General features: G+C 49.6%; 2 protein-coding genes across 2 annotated transcripts in view; both read left to right on the forward strand.

The window, feature by feature from the left end:
* Window positions 1-1,023: 1,023 nt before the first annotated feature.
* On the forward strand, window positions 1,024-8,843 carry tspan31 (tetraspanin 31). The gene is made up of 6 exons (XM_080521669.1): window positions 1,024-1,185; window positions 3,699-3,866; window positions 4,840-4,920; window positions 4,997-5,137; window positions 5,738-5,848; window positions 6,167-8,843. Exons 1-6 carry the CDS (start codon window positions 1,123-1,125, stop codon window positions 6,239-6,241), a joined length of 639 nt encoding a protein of 212 aa, XP_080377795.1. The 5' UTR covers window positions 1,024-1,122; the 3' UTR covers window positions 6,242-8,843.
* Window positions 8,844-13,184: 4,341 nt separating this feature from the next.
* Window positions 13,185-15,912, forward strand: part of LOC308148221 (E3 ubiquitin-protein ligase MARCHF9-like) — a gene marked incomplete at both ends in the record, with an annotated part of 8,428 nt that continues 5,700 nt past the window's right edge. Inside the window, one exon of the mRNA XM_080521665.1 lies at window positions 13,185-13,643. Coding sequence (XP_080377791.1) covers window positions 13,185-13,643 — 459 coding nt within the window. The remainder of the gene's footprint in view (window positions 13,644-15,912) is intronic.

Genomic DNA, 15,912 nt, shown 5'->3' on the forward strand with positions numbered 1-15,912 from the left:
TAATAATATTAATAATAATGATAATGATGATAATAATAATGAAAATAATAATAATAATAACAATAACGATGATGATAATAATAAGAATAACAACAATAATGACAACAGCAACAATAATAATAATAATAATAACGATGATAATAATAACAATAACAAAACGATATATCATAATGATATATGATTGATAACTTGATAATTATATATCAATAACATAACGGTATATCAATAACTTGATAATTATATATCAATAACATAACAATATATAATAACTTGATAATTATATATCAATAGCATAGCGATATTTAATAACTTGATAATTATATATCAATAACATAACCATATATAATAACTTGATAATTATATATCAATAGCATAGCGATATTTAATAACTTGATAATTATATATCAATAGCATAGCGATATTTAATAACTTGATAATTATATATCAATAACATAACGGTATATCAATAACTTGATAATTATATATCAATAACATAACGATATATAATAACTTGATAATTATATATCAATAGCATAGTGATATTTAATAACTTGATAATTATATATCAATAACATAATGATATATGATTGATAACTTGATAATTATATATCAATAACATAACGGTATATCAATAACTTGATAAGTATATATCAATAACATAATAGTATATCAATAACTTGATAATTATATATCAATAACATAATGATATATGATAACTTGATAATTATATATCAATAACATAACGGTATATCAATAACTTGATAAGTATATATCAATAACATAACGATATATGATAACTTGATAATTATATATCAGTAACATAACGGTATATCAATAACTTGATAATTACATATCAATAACATAACGATATATCAATAACTTGATAATTACATATCAATAACATAACCATATATCAATAACTTGATAACAATACATCAATAAAATTCTTTTTCTTTCTTTCTCTTGGAGTTCCTCCCACAGGTGACGTCATTAAGGCCTACGTCACCCCCTGACGCCCACTCGGCTGTTTGGACCTGAGCTCGGCGCTCGGAGCAGAAGACCCGGAGTTTCTTTCTTCCCTTGTCTCTGTCGGGATCGGCCCGAGCGAAGAGCGTCTCGACGATGGTGTGCGGCGGTTTCACCTGCTCGAAAAACGCGCTGTGCTCCCTGAACGTGGTCTACATGGTGAGTGAGCGGGGTGATTGCTAACTTCCGGTTAGCCACATTAGCCGCTAGCAGGCTAGCTGTGATGTAGCGTTAGCCGGGAGCTAACGACACATCAGCTATAACCTCTTGTTTCTTGTGTTTTGCTTTCAATCCACAGACGTTCGTCGGTACGTATCAAGGTCGAACACGTCGGTTGTGTGAAGTAGGTTAGCTGGTTAGAGGTGCAGTGAGTAGCTCTGGACTTAGCCTGGTAGCTAACGCCGTTATACGCATGAAGAAAGCCGCTAGCTGTGAAGCGACCTGTCGGGTTTAACTCTAGACTCGACCTACCCGGGGGTTTAACTCCAGACCCGACCTACCCGGGGGTTTAACTCCAGACCCGACCTGCCCCGGGGGTTTAACTCTAGACCCGACCTACCCGGGGGTTTAACTCTAGACTCAACCTACCCGGGGGTTTAACTCTAGACTCGACCTACCCGGGGGTTTAACTCCAGACCCGACCTACCCGGGGGTTTAACTCCAGACCCGACCTGCCCCGGGGGTTTAACTCCAGACCCGACCTACCCGGGGGTTTAACTCCAGACTCGACCTACCCGGGGGTTTAACTCCAGACTCGACCTACCCGGGGGTTTAACTCTAGACTCGACCTACCCGGGGGTTTAACTCCAGACCCGACCTGCCCCAGGGGTTTAACTCCAGACCCGACCTACCCGGGGGTTTAACTCCAGACTCGACCTACCCGGGGGTTTAACTCCAGACCCGACCTGCCCCCGGGGTTTAACTCCAGACCCGACCTACCCCGGGGGTTTAACTCTAGACCCGACCTACCCGGGGGTTTAACTCTAGACCCGACCTACCCGGGGGTTTAACTCTAGACTCAACCTACCCGGGGGTTTAACTCTAGACTCGACCTACCCGGGGGTTTAACTCCAGACCCGACCTACCCGGGGGTTTAACTCCAGACCCGACCTGCCCCGGGGGTTTAACTCCAGACCCGACCTACCCGGGGGTTTAACTCCAGACTCGACCTACCCGGGGGTTTAACTCTAGACTCGACCTACCCGGGGGTTTAACTCTAGACTCGACCTACCCGGGGGTTTAGCTCCAGACCCGACCTACCCGGGGGTTTAACTCCAGACCCGACCTACCCGGGGGTTTAACTCTAGACCCGACCTACCCGGGGTTTTAACTCTAGACCCGACCTACCCGGGGGTTTAACTCCAGACCCGACCTGCCCCGGGGGTTTAACTCCAGACCCGACCTACCCGGGGGTTTAACTCTAGACTCAACCTACCCGGGGGTTTAACTCTACACAGGTGACGTCACATCATATTGATCACAAGCTTGTGAAAAATCGAATCGAAATCGTACATATTGACGTTATATCGTGATGAAGCTGGTGATTTACTTGACTTCTCTGCTAATTATCCATTGAAAATGTGTGAATAAATTACTCTTTTAAATATAAAAATATATGTTTAGTAATGTATAATCGAGATTATATATTTGAAATATAACGAATAAGGACATATACATGTATTCCATTACAATAAGCTAAATACTTCTATACATTCTAGACGTGTATCTATAGACACACATCTCTTAACCTTCAGTTAAAGTGCAGCAATTAAACAAGTTGATTTTCTGGACCAAGTCCCTGTTTCACCTTTAGCCCCGCCCCCTCGCCACACAACCACAACAGAAGGCTGGTGATTGGTTGGTCGGGTGCATATGAAACTTCAACTGCAACATATAGAATGTGTTCTACAGACGATTCTACAATCTCTGCCTCGTCAACCCGTTGTAATTCGTGACGATCCAATATTGCTCTCCCATAATCTGCAGTGTCATCAGTTATTAATCTGCAGTGTCATCAGTTGTCATAATCATGTATAAATACTCTTCGCCACTAGAGGGCAGCACAGAACTTTGCCGGTGAAATGTAAAGTGACAGACGTCAGTGTGGTTCATCTCCACCTCCTGCTACCATCTTGTATCAAAGTACTGTGTCAGTGACAGTGATGGAGAAGTTTTTGAAAACCAGGATCTCAGCTCTTCATCCATCAGGTCCAGGTTTCACACTGACGGAGGCACTATTAAAAAAAGTCCTTGCTTTCTGGATTTACTGGATTCCTGTTGATAAAACTTTGATGAGAAAGACTTTGATGTCTTTGATGAGAAAGACTTTATATTGTTAATAGAGGCTGCAGAGTTTAACATTTCAACATTTCCAGGTGGAGGTGTGACTCCAGAGTTTTACAAACAAAAAAGTGTGTCTCGGTTCAAAAAGGTAGAAAAACCCTGGTCTAGAGGCTCGTCGTTCTAATGAGACGCTCAGTGATCAGGTTTCATCACCAGCTTTTGTAAAGTTCACTTGTGTGACACGTCTTTCTCAGCACCGTGTGACGTTTGTGAAACCGGAACCAGGTTTTTCCCACTTGCACGGTGACTAACGAGGAATCTGACGAGGAGACGCGTGTCCAACTTGTCTCTGCCGAGCCCCGAACTAATGTCCGCTCTCCGTCCCGCAGCTGGTCGGCCTGCTGCTGATCGGCGTGGCGGCGTGGGGGAAGGGCTACGGCCTGGTGTCCAGCATCCACATCATCGGCGGGGTCATCGCCGTGGGCGTCTTCCTGCTGCTCATCTCCATCGTGGGCCTGGTCGGGGCCATGCACCACCACCAAGTCATGCTGTTCTTTGTATCCTTCCTCTCTGTGGGGGGCGGGGGGGGGGGGGACGGGGGGGCAGCAAAAACCACCCTTACTTTCTAAAAATTGTATTTATTGAGAAAAATCTCAAAACAGGCAAATGTAAACATAAAACATAGAGGTACATGAACTCCATGATGCTGGAGTCACCACTTCATCCTCGTTTCCATGACGATGCAGGAGTCACCACTTCATCCTCGTCTCCATGACGATAGAGTCACCACTTCATCCTCATCTCCATGACGATAGAGTCACCACTTCATCCTCATCTCCATGACGATGGAGTCACCACTTCATCCTCGTCTCCATGACGATGGAGTCACCACTTCATCCTCGTCTCCATGGCGATGGAGTCACCACTTCATCCTCGTCTCCATGACGATGGAGTCACCACTTCATCCTCGTCTCCATGACGATGGAGTCACCACTTCATCCTCGTCTCCATGACGATGGAGTCACCACTTCATCCTCGTCTCCATGACGATGGAGTCACCACTTCATCCTCGTCTCCATGACGATGGAGTCACCACTTCATCCTCGTCTCCATGACGATGGAGTCACCACTTCATCCTCGTCTCTATGATAAGATAAGATAATTACTTTATTGATCCCTGAAGGGAAATTGTTTTGTCGCAGCAATCTGGTAGCTAGGAATATTATAAAATACAATAGAATAGAAATAAAAGTAAAAAATAAAAATATGGAGTCATGGAGTCACCAATTCATCCTCGTCTCCCTGACGATGGAGTCACCACTTCATCCTCGTCTCCATGCTGGAGTCACCACTTCATCCTCGTCTCCATGACGATGGAGTCACCACTTCATCCTCGTCTCCATGCTGGAGTCACCACTTCATGAAGTGGTGACTCCAGCATTGTCTCCATGACGATGCTGGAGTCAGCACTTCCTCCCAGCCAATCAGAGGCCAGCACACCTTCAGCCTGTTTCCTTGACCCGGTGGCAGTACATGGTCATCCTCTTCATCGTCTTCCTCTTCCAGTTCGGGGTTTCCTGCTCCTGCCTGGCGATGAACCGGGGGCAGCAGGTGAGACCCGGGGCTGCCGGGGGGGGGGGGGGGCCTGAGGTGTGGAGGTCTGAGTGTTTCCTGGTTGGCTCCACAGGAGGCGCTGCTGAACTCGGCCTGGGGCCTGGTGGAGGACTCGGCCAAGGCGGACCTGGAGACGCAGCTGGACTGCTGCGGCCTGCTGAACGTGACGGACAGCCGCCTGCAGTTTGAGCAGGACCTGCACAACTGCCCTGCTGTGAGTATGGCCTCCTGTTCTACCTGTTCTACCTGTTCTACCGTGGTGCTGCCGTACTGGGGAGGTTTCAATGGGTCGGCTCCGGGTGGCCCCTGGGGGGCCCCCAGGTGGCAGTGACCCTGTAGAACAGAGTTTCTCAACCTCTAGTGTTTCCTCCAGATCGTCAGGTGAATCGTGGGAAATTATCACATTTTACATTATTTTCTAAAAAAACCTTTGTTCTCACAGCGACAGTGTGTTGCAGAGTAATCCTGTATAAATACTCTTCACCACTAGAGGGCAGTGTGCAGAGTAATCGTGTATAAATACTCTTCACCACTAGAGGGCAGCACAGAACTTTGCCGGTGAAATGTAAAGTGACAGACGTCAGTGTGGTTCATCTCCACCTCCTGCTACCATCTTGTATCAAAGTACTGTGTCAGTGACAGTGATGGAGAAGTTTTAGAAAACCAGGATCTCAGCTCTTCATCCATCAGGTCCAGGTTTCACACTGAGGGAGTCACTATTAAAAAAAAAGTCCTTGTTTCTGGATTTGCTCACGAGAGAAGGTGGTGGTTGACGCTGCTGTTCTGACTGCGTTCTTCTTCTGTGGTGGTTCAGTCCTGTAAGAAGAGCGCCGCCTGTCTGACCTGCGGGGAGATGATGCTGAACCACGCCACCGAGGCCCTGAAGATCCTGGGGGGGGTCGGACTCTTCTTCAGCTTCACCGAGGTCAGTTCACACCGCACAGGGTCACCTGTAGACCAGGACCCTACCTGTAGACCAGGACCCTACCTGTAGACCAGGACCTCCACTAATCTCTTCAGGTTTTGATGAACAACAACCACTGAGGTCAGAGGTCAGTGTGAGGATCCCTGAGTCCACCTGCAGCAGCTCCTGTATTGATTGATTGATTGATTGATTGATTGATTGACAGATTGATTGATTGATTGACAGATTGATTGATTGATTGACAGACAGTTGGTGTCTCTGGCCAGTGGAGACAGAATGATCTAGAAACTGTCTCACACTGAATGTCTCCGCCCACAGATCCTGGGGGTGTGGCTTGCTGTGCGCTACAGGAACCAGAAGGACCCCCGGGCCAACCCGAGTGCTTTCCTATAGTCGCCCCCCCCCCCCCCCCCCCCCCCCCCCCAACACCCCCCCCCCCCTCCCCCTCCCCCCCACAGAACCACACACTGAACAGACGCACACACCTCCACCTGGACTGAGACCAGCTGTCCAGAAAGCAGAGCTCCGCCTCATGCATGAAGGGCGGCGCTGACCCGGCTCGGTCCGGCCCGGTCCGGTCTGGCCCGGCCCGGTCAGTGTCTCCACGCCGCCTGGACGTGGGCGGCGGCCGCTGCAGGCGACGGCGCCTCTCTGCATGCGTCCCTCCACTTGTCATCGACTCCATGGTGACGGTGCAGCTCCCTGCTCTTTGTCTCCCCCCAGTGGTCAGTGCAGTCGGTTCCTCTCTCAGTATTTGACCCCCCCCCCCCCTCCCCCCCCCCCCCCCCCCCCCCCCCCCGCAGACGCCGACCTCGATGGGACGTAGTAGATGTTAGGAAGTTGCTACATGTTGGGGTACCGATATTTATGAACTGTAACTGAGCCCACTGACTGGTCAGTGTCTTGTGACGCCGCCGGACTGCAGCCGCCATGTTGTACCGCCTCTTACTGCTGCAGCTCCACCCACTGGGGGGTGGTGCATTCACACCGAGAACACCACCCCTCAGACCTGGCGGCTTGAGGTGGGGGGGGGGGGGGGGGGTGTTTCCTCTGGGCGACCTGATGATCCAGTCCTCCACGGTCCTGATCTGGAACCCGCCTGATGACAGATGGTGTGAGTGCACCACCCTTCCTTCAGGTCCTCGGCCCGGACCTCCCTCTGCTGGGTGGAGCCCCCCCCCCCCACCCCACCCCTCACCGGGGGTCCTCTGGGTGGAGGTGGACCAGCAGCAGAACGTCTAGAAATAATTCAGGGGGTTTTCCAGGAAGGAGGAAGCTGGAGCCTCGTTTCCATTACGGCACGGTCTGGTCTGGTACGGTCTGGTCTGGTTTGGTATGGCACGGTCTGGTCTGGTACGGTCCGGTACAGCACAGTGTGCCGAGGCCTAACTGTTGCAGGGCTCCACCACAGACCAGTTCGCTGAAGGACCAGTGAGGAGAACGTCGCAGCCTTGATACCAGGAGATGTTTAGATGTTGCTGCTCGTCCTCACTGACCAATCAGCAGACGGCTGCGTTGGAGCTCCGCCTCCTGGAGCCGTAGTGCTGTGCTAGCTACCTGGACGGGGGTGGGGGGGGGGGTGAACCACCGTAACCACGGTTACGCTCTGTCCTGTAACATCCACAACTTGTTTCAGTGAGGCAGCACGGAAAGCCATACTGTGTCGTACAGTAGTGCACCGTACCGTACCATACCTTACCATATCATACCTTACCTTACCTTACCGTATCCTACCTTACCCTAACCCAGTGGAAACGAGGCTGGAGTTTGTGGTTCCAGAACAGCTGATCTGAAATAGTTCAATATCAGGTTGTTTTCAGAGCCTGTTGCCACGGTGACGGCCAGCAGGTTGTTTTCAGAGCCTGTTGCCACGGTGACGGCCAGCAGGTTGTTTTCAGAGCCTGTTGTCACGGTGACTGCCAGCAGGTTGTGTTCGGAGCCTGTTGCCATGGTGACGGCCGGCAGGTTGTGTTTGGTCTGTTGCCATGGTGACGGACTCTCTTCCTGGAATGATAACTCTGAGTTTCCCTCATTCAAAGTGAACATACTCTTGAGTTTTCACACAAGCTGTTCTCTGGACCCCCCCCCCCCCCCCCCAGAACTGTTTTTCTTTTGTTGTGGAATTTTATGTTTTAATTCTCCTGAAACGTGATGTTTTGACTTCTTTGCTGGTTGATTTGTCCTCCTGTCCCTGTCCCTCCTGTCCCCTGTCCCCTGTCCGTCCTGTCCCCTGTCCCCCTGTCCCCTGTCCCTCGGGTCCGACAAACACCACACATCCAGTCCTTCACTGCGTTTATCTAAATAGCATTATGTACACTGTAAACGAAATGCAGTCAGTAAACATTCCCAATCATGTCAATAACCACGTAAAGTAAACATTGTTTAACTTCACGTCACACATCATGAACACAGACCACCTGTTAGCTAGCCTGGTTAGCTCAATGCTAGCGCAGCGAAACGTGTATTTTAGAGAACAAAATCTCTCTAAAACGTCACCGACACTACAGCGGACGGTCGGAGACGTAGACACGCCCCTTTCACAGCGACATGAACGGCCTACGTCATCAGCGGCCGCTTCACCGGGAAACATGAGCTCCGGAACTGCTCAGCAGGAAGGAAGTGCCCGGTAGGCCTTTCACAATAAAAGCGCCCGTGTCAGAATAAAAGCAGGAAACCACTACACACTACGACTGGGAGAATTCTTAACAGTTCCTTTTGCTGATCAGTGTTAAATACTTTGTAAACTAGACTTTGAATATTTAAATTGCGTGTGATGAGGCTGATATTTTATTGAAACTTGATGTTTCCTGTTGATAAATGTGTTTTTTCTCTTTTTAAACGCACTTGAACTTGAGAGTGTCTCTGGCTGAAGCTGCTTCTCTCCACGCCCCCCCCCCCCCCAACCCCTCCCCCCCCCCCAACGGCTCTTCTCATTCAGTGGACCTTCGATTTTTCAGACGGAATTTTTCCAAATAATAAAAATGTCACGATGGAGGTTTTCCTGCTCGACTCTTCTTTCCCAGTCTAAACGAGTCGCACGTCACAAACGCGTCACACAAGGTTTCTACACTCGCCTGGTTCCTGTTGTTCTGAAAACATTGTATTCGACGTGTTTTGAACGAAATCCGGCTCGTCCTGGATTTTCCTCCAGTGGAATGTTTGATGATTGAGCTCCATTCGGAACCAGCTTCCCCTCCTTACGCCATGTGCCATTGTTTACATTCTATCTGTGCTCAGTTGAACCAAACCAGCGAGAACCAGGATGTGACCAGGAAGAGAAGCTCCTGAACAAGTTGTGACGTTTCAGGTCGTTAGTGAAACTTATCGTGTTCATCAGCTGCTCGGAAGCTTTCCTTTACAAAGAAATGTGTTTTAACAGCAGATAAATGAGGATTCCGGCCTGAGTGACTCTGACCTCCTCACCACATGAGGCCGGATCATTTAATGGTTAATGATCAGAATTAGTCGCAGACAGGAGGAGGTCCTGAACCCCCATTTAATCAGACAGATGAATAAAAAGATCAGCTCACAACTTTGCAGACATGAACAATACCTCACGATAAACAAAAGGTAAAACCAGCTGCTGCTTCCAAAAGCAACATGAAGACACATAAACAGAACATTTTACTGGCAGTTCTCACATTTGCTTTATTAGAAGTTTAGCAAAGAATCCAGCGTCGTTCTGGGCGTTCAATTTCATAGTGAGTCACCTCACCGTCACATGACCGTGACATCACTGTGACCTCACTGTCACATGACCGTGACATCACCGTCACATGACCGTGACATCACCGTCACATGACCGTGACATCACCATGACATCACTGTGACCTCACCGTCACATCACTGTGACCTCACCATCACATGACCGTGACATCACCATGACATCACCGTCACATGACCGTGACATCACCGTCACATGACCGTGACCTCACCGTCACATGACCGTGACATCACTGTGACCTCACTGTCACATGACCGTGACATCACCATGACATCACCGTCACATGACCGTGACATCACCGTGACATCACTGTGACCTCACTGTCACATGACCGTGACATCACCATGACATCACTGTGACCTCACTGTCACATGACCGTGACATCACCATGACATCACTGTGACCTCACTGTCACATGACCGTGACATCACCGTCACATGACCGTGACATCACCATGACCTCACCGTCACATGACCGTGACATCACCATGACATCACCGTCACATGACCGTGACATCACCATGACATGACCGTGACATCACCATGACATCACTGTGACCTCACTGTCACATGACCATGACATCACCATGACATCACCGTCACATGACCGTGACATCACCGTCACATGACCGTGACATCACCATGACATCACCGTCACATGACCGTGACCTCACCGTCACATGACCGTGACATCACCATGACATCACTGTGACCTCACCGTCACATCACTGTGACCTCAGGTCACATGACCGTGACATCACCGTGACCTCACCATCACATCACTGTGACCTCACCGTGACATCACTGTGAGCACCTGCAGGAACAGGCAATAACACCTGTAGTAACAACCGCAGTAACAGGAAGGAAGCCTGCAGTAACTGGTAGGAGACCTAGATATAGACCTAGATATATATATATATATATATATCTTCTCTCCTCACTGCTGCATCATCACTTCTTCTCTCAGGGTCTCTGTTACTGCAGGTATATAGATCAACACCTTAAAAAGAAGATCCTCCTCTCAGCCTCACCATGGACCAGTCAGAACCATGGCCAGATCAGAACCATGGACAGATCAGATCAGAACCATGGCCAGATCAGTACCATGGACAGATCAGAACCATGGACAGATCAGAACCATGGACAGATCAGAACCATGGACAGATCAGAACCATGGACAGATCAGATCAGAACCATGGCCAGATCAGTACCATGGACAGATCAGAACCATGGACAGATCAGAACCATGGACAGATCAGAACCATGGACAGATCAGAACCATGGACAGATCAGATCAGAACCATGGACAGATCAGTGCCATGGACAGATCAGATCAGAACCATGGACAGATCAGAACCATGGACAGATCAGAACCATGGACAGATCAGATCAGAACCATGGACAGATCAGAACCATGGACAGATCAGATCAGAACCATGGACAGATCAGAACCATGGACAGATCAGAACCATGGACAGATCAGATCAGAACCATGGACAGATCAGAACCATGGACAGATCAGAACCATGGACAGATCAGATCAGAACCATGGACAGATCAGTGCCATGGACAGATCAGATCAGAACCATGGACAGATCAGATCAGAACCATGGACAGATCAGTGCCATGGACAGATCAGATCAGTACCATGGACAGATCAGATCAGAACCATGGACAGATCAGTGCCATGGACAGATCAGATCAGAACCATGGACAGATCAGATCAGAACCATGGACAGATCAGTGCCATGGACAGATCAGATCAGTACCATGGACAGATCAGAACCATGGACAGATCAGATCAGAACCATGGACAGCTCAGATCAGTACCATGGACAGATCAGAACCATGGACCAATCAGATCAGAACCATGGACCAATCAGATCAGAACCATGGACAGATCAGATCAGAACCATGGACCAGTCAGAACCATGGCCAGATCAGATCAGAACCATGGCCAGATCAGTACCATGGACAGATCAGAACCATGGACAGATCAGATCAGAACCATGGACAGATCAGAACCATGGACAGCTCCTGGTCCACTATGAGACCCCCCCCCCCCCAGCCCAGGATGACGTGTCCTCAAAGAGTCAGAGATGGAGGGATGAGCAAAGAAAGAAGAGTTGTTTACAGGATCTCTCCTCCTCCTCTCTCTCTGCACCTCTCTCTCTCTCTCTCTCTCTCTCCCTCCCTGTCTCTGTACCCCCTCCCTCCCTCCCTCCCTCCCTCCCTCTCTCTCTCTCTCTCTCTCTCTCTCTCGCTCGCCCCTCCCCTCCCCCATACCGGAAGTAGCTGCCTCGTTGGTTCACTCTCCTTTCTTCCATTTCGAGGAGGAGAACCGGAGCCTGATCTCCAGCAGAGCCTTCGCCTCCCTCCACGTGATCGGCGATCGGCGTGATGTCTGATCGGTGTGATCGGTGATCGATCGCCCCGCTGCCGGATCGACCACGTCGTTCTGCTGTTTTCCGTGTTGACGGCTGATGGAGAGGCGGCGGCGAGGGGGGAGGGGGGGGGGGAGGGGGAGGGGGGGCCCCCGGCTGCAGGCTGTTTTCCTTCTGCGCTCCTGAACACATGAAGACCAGATCATCGTGGTTGGACCTCCTCCACCCTCCTCCACCCTCCTCCACCTCCTCCACCCTCCTCCACCCTCCAGCCAGCTCAAGCTGCACGCCAAGGAAGGCAGATAGAAGAGGAGGGACCGGACAATAGAGGAGCAACCTGGACCGGAATCTGGATCTGGGCCTGGACCTGGACCTGGACCTGGACCTGGACCTGGACCTGGACCTGGACCTGGACCTGGACCTGGACCTGGACCTGGACCTGGACTGCACAATAAGGGACATTTTCATGGATTATGATCGTTGAGGAGAGTCCAAGATGTGACTGTGTGGATGGCATGTTGTTTTTTTTTCCATCCCATCCTCTCCTCCTCTTCCTCCTCTTCCTCCTGCTCTCCTCTTCCTCTTCCTCTTCCTCCTCCTCTTCCTCCTGCTCTCTCCTCTTCCTCTTCTTCCTCCTCCTCCTCTTCCTCCTGCTCTCCTCCTCTTCCTCTTCTTCCTCCTCCTCCTCCTCTTCCTCCTGCTCTCCTCTTCCTCTTCCTCCTCCTCTTCCTTCTGCTCTCTCCTCCTCCTCTTCCTCTTCCTCCTGCTCTCTCCTCCTCCTCCTCCTCCTCCTCCTCCTCCTCCTCCTCCTCCTCCTCCTCCTCCTCCTCCTCCTCTTCCTCCTCTCTGCCAGTCCTTTCAGCAGAACCATGTAGGAAATTCTTTCCGTGTGTTTTTCTGCTGCAACTGAATGAAAGAGTCTGAGAGAGAAAAGTGGAGATGAAGTGAGAGAAACTGCAGGACGGAGGAGAAGAAGCTGCAGTTTGACTGATGAATATTGAAGGAGTGTGTCATCCGCATTGACACACACACACACACACACACACACACACACACACACACACACACACACACACACACACACACACACACACACACGAACATGAACCCACCAGCTGAATAACAACAACATAGTGTCTGATCGGACCAGTCAGCAGTGGGCGGAGCTCCAGTCAGCAGTGGGCGGAGCTCCAGTCATACAGTGGGCGGGGCTCTTCATGTAGCCAATCATGTTCAAGTATCGGATTCGTATGTTTTTCAATGAACTGAAGGTCCTGGTGTTTATGCGCTCGGACCCGGGTCAGTCTGGACCAGACCCGGACCCCGAGCGGCGGCCCGGTGGCCCGGTGCGGGGCCTGGGGGGCCTGGGGGCCCTGGGGGGTCTGGGGCTGAGCGGCTGTGGCTGGCCCCCCTTCGACTGCCGGGGCCGGGACGATGAGGAGGAGTACTACGGGACCCGGCCGCGGCCCCGGAGCCTGGCCTTCGAGGACAAGGAGCCCAAAGTGGCTGCGGGGGGGCCGGACGGGTTTGCGTCCGGGGGGCCGGACGCTGTGGTAGCGGGGGGGCCGGACGCTGTGGCAGTGGGGGGGCCGGATGGATTTGTGGTGCCGGACGGGATGTCTCTAAGCAGCACTGCCAGCAGCCTGCGGACCCCCCAGTGCAGGATCTGCTTCCAGGGCCCCGAGCAGGTAAACCCCCCTCTTACCCCTCCTACCCCCCCTCTAACCCCCCTCCTACCCCCCCTCCTATCCCCCCTCCTACCCCCTCCTATCCCCCCTCTAACCCCACCTCTTACCCCCCCTTCCTACCCCCCCTCTTACCCCCCACCCCCCTCCTACCCCCCTTCCCTTCCACATTCGTACACCTCCATACTTTCCGATAGGGAAACATTCGTACACCTCCATACTTTCCGATGGGGAAACATTCGTACACCTCCATACTTTCCGATAGGGAAACATTCGTACACCTCCATACTTTCCGATAGGGAAACATTCCTTCACCTCCATACTTTCCGATGGGGAAACATTCCTTCACCTCCATACTTTCCGATAGGGAAACATTCCTTCACCTCCATACTTTCCGATGGGGAAACATTCCTTCACCTCCATTCTTTCCGATAGGGAAACATTCCTACACCTCCATACTTTCTACTGAGGAAACATTCCTACACCTCCATACTTTCCGATAGGGAAACATTCGTACACCTCCATACTTTCCGATAGGGATACATTCGTACACCTCCATACTTTCTACAGAGGAAACATTCCTACACCCCCATACTTTCCAATAGGGAAACATTCCTACACCTCCATACTTTCCAATAGGGAAACATTCGTACACCTCCATGCTTTCTACTGAGGAAACATTCCTACACCTCCATACTTTCCGATAGGGAAACATTCCTTCACCTCCATACTTTCCGATAGGGAAACATTCCTACACCTCCATACTTTCCGATAGGGAAACATTCCTACACCTCCATACTTTCCGATAGGGAAACATTCCTTCACCTCCATACTTTCCGATAGGGAAACATTCCTTCACCTCCATACTTTCCGATAGGGAAACATTCCTTCACCTCCATACTTTCCGATAGGGAAACATTCCTACACCTCCATACTTTCTACTGAGGAAACATTCCTACACCTCCATACTTTCCGATAGGGAAACATTCGTACACCTCCATACTTTCCGATAGGGAAACATTCCTTCACCTCCATACTTTCCGATAGGGAAACATTCGTACACCTCCATACTTTCCGATAGGGAAACATTCCTTCACCTCCATACTTTCCGATGGGGAAACATTCCTTCACCTCCATTCTTTCCGATAGGGAAACATTCCTACACCTCCATACTTTCTACTGAGGAAACATTCCTACACCTCCATACTTTCCGATAGGGAAACATTCGTACACCTCCATACTTTCTACAGAGGAAACATTCCTACACCCCCATACTTTCCAATAGGGAAACATTCCTACACCTCCATACTTTCCGATAGGGAATTATTCGTACACCTCCATGCTTTCTACTGAGGAAACATTCCTACACCTCCATACTTTCCGATAGGGAAACATTCCTTCACCTCCATACTTTCCGATAGGGAAACATTCCTACACCTCCATACTTTCCGATAGGGAAACATTCCTACACCTCCATACTTTCCGATAGGGAAACATTCCTTCACCTCCATACTTTCCGATAGGGAAACATTCCTTCACCTCCATACTTTCCGATGGGGAAACATTCCTTCACCTCCATTCTTTCCGATAGGGAAACATTCGTACACCTCCATACTTTCTACTGAGGAAACATTCCTACACCTCCATACTTTCCGATAGGGAAACATTCGTACACCTCCATACTTTCTACTGAGGAAACATTCCTACACCCCCATACTTTCCAATAGGGAAACATTCCTACACCTCCATACTTTCCGATAGGGAAACATTCGTACACCTCCATACTTTCTACTGAGGAAACATTCCTACACCTCCATACTTTCCGATAGGGAAACATTCCTTCACCTCCATACTTTCCGATAGGGAAACATTCCTACACCTCCATACTTTCCGATAGGGAAACATTCCTTCACCTCCATACTTTCCGATAGGGAAACATTCCTTCACCTCCATACTTTCTGATAGGGAAATATTCCTACACCTCCATACTTTCCGATAGGGAAACATTCCTTCACCTCCATTCTTTCCGATAGGGAAACATTCGTACACCTCCATACTTTCAGATAGGGAAACATTCCTTCACCTCCATACTTTCTGATAGGGAAATATTCCTACACCTCCATACTTTCTGATAGGGAAACATTCCTTCACCTCCATACTTTCCGATAGGGAAACATTCCTACACCTCCATACTATCCGATAGGGAAACATTCCTTCACCTCCATACTTTCCGATAGATAAACATTCGTACACCTCCATACTTTCCGATAGG

The sequence above is a fragment of the Blennius ocellaris genome, assembly GCF_963422515.1.
Source record: "Blennius ocellaris genome assembly, contig: SCAFFOLD_61, whole genome shotgun sequence".
NCBI lineage: Eukaryota > Metazoa > Chordata > Actinopteri > Blenniiformes > Blenniidae > Blennius > Blennius ocellaris.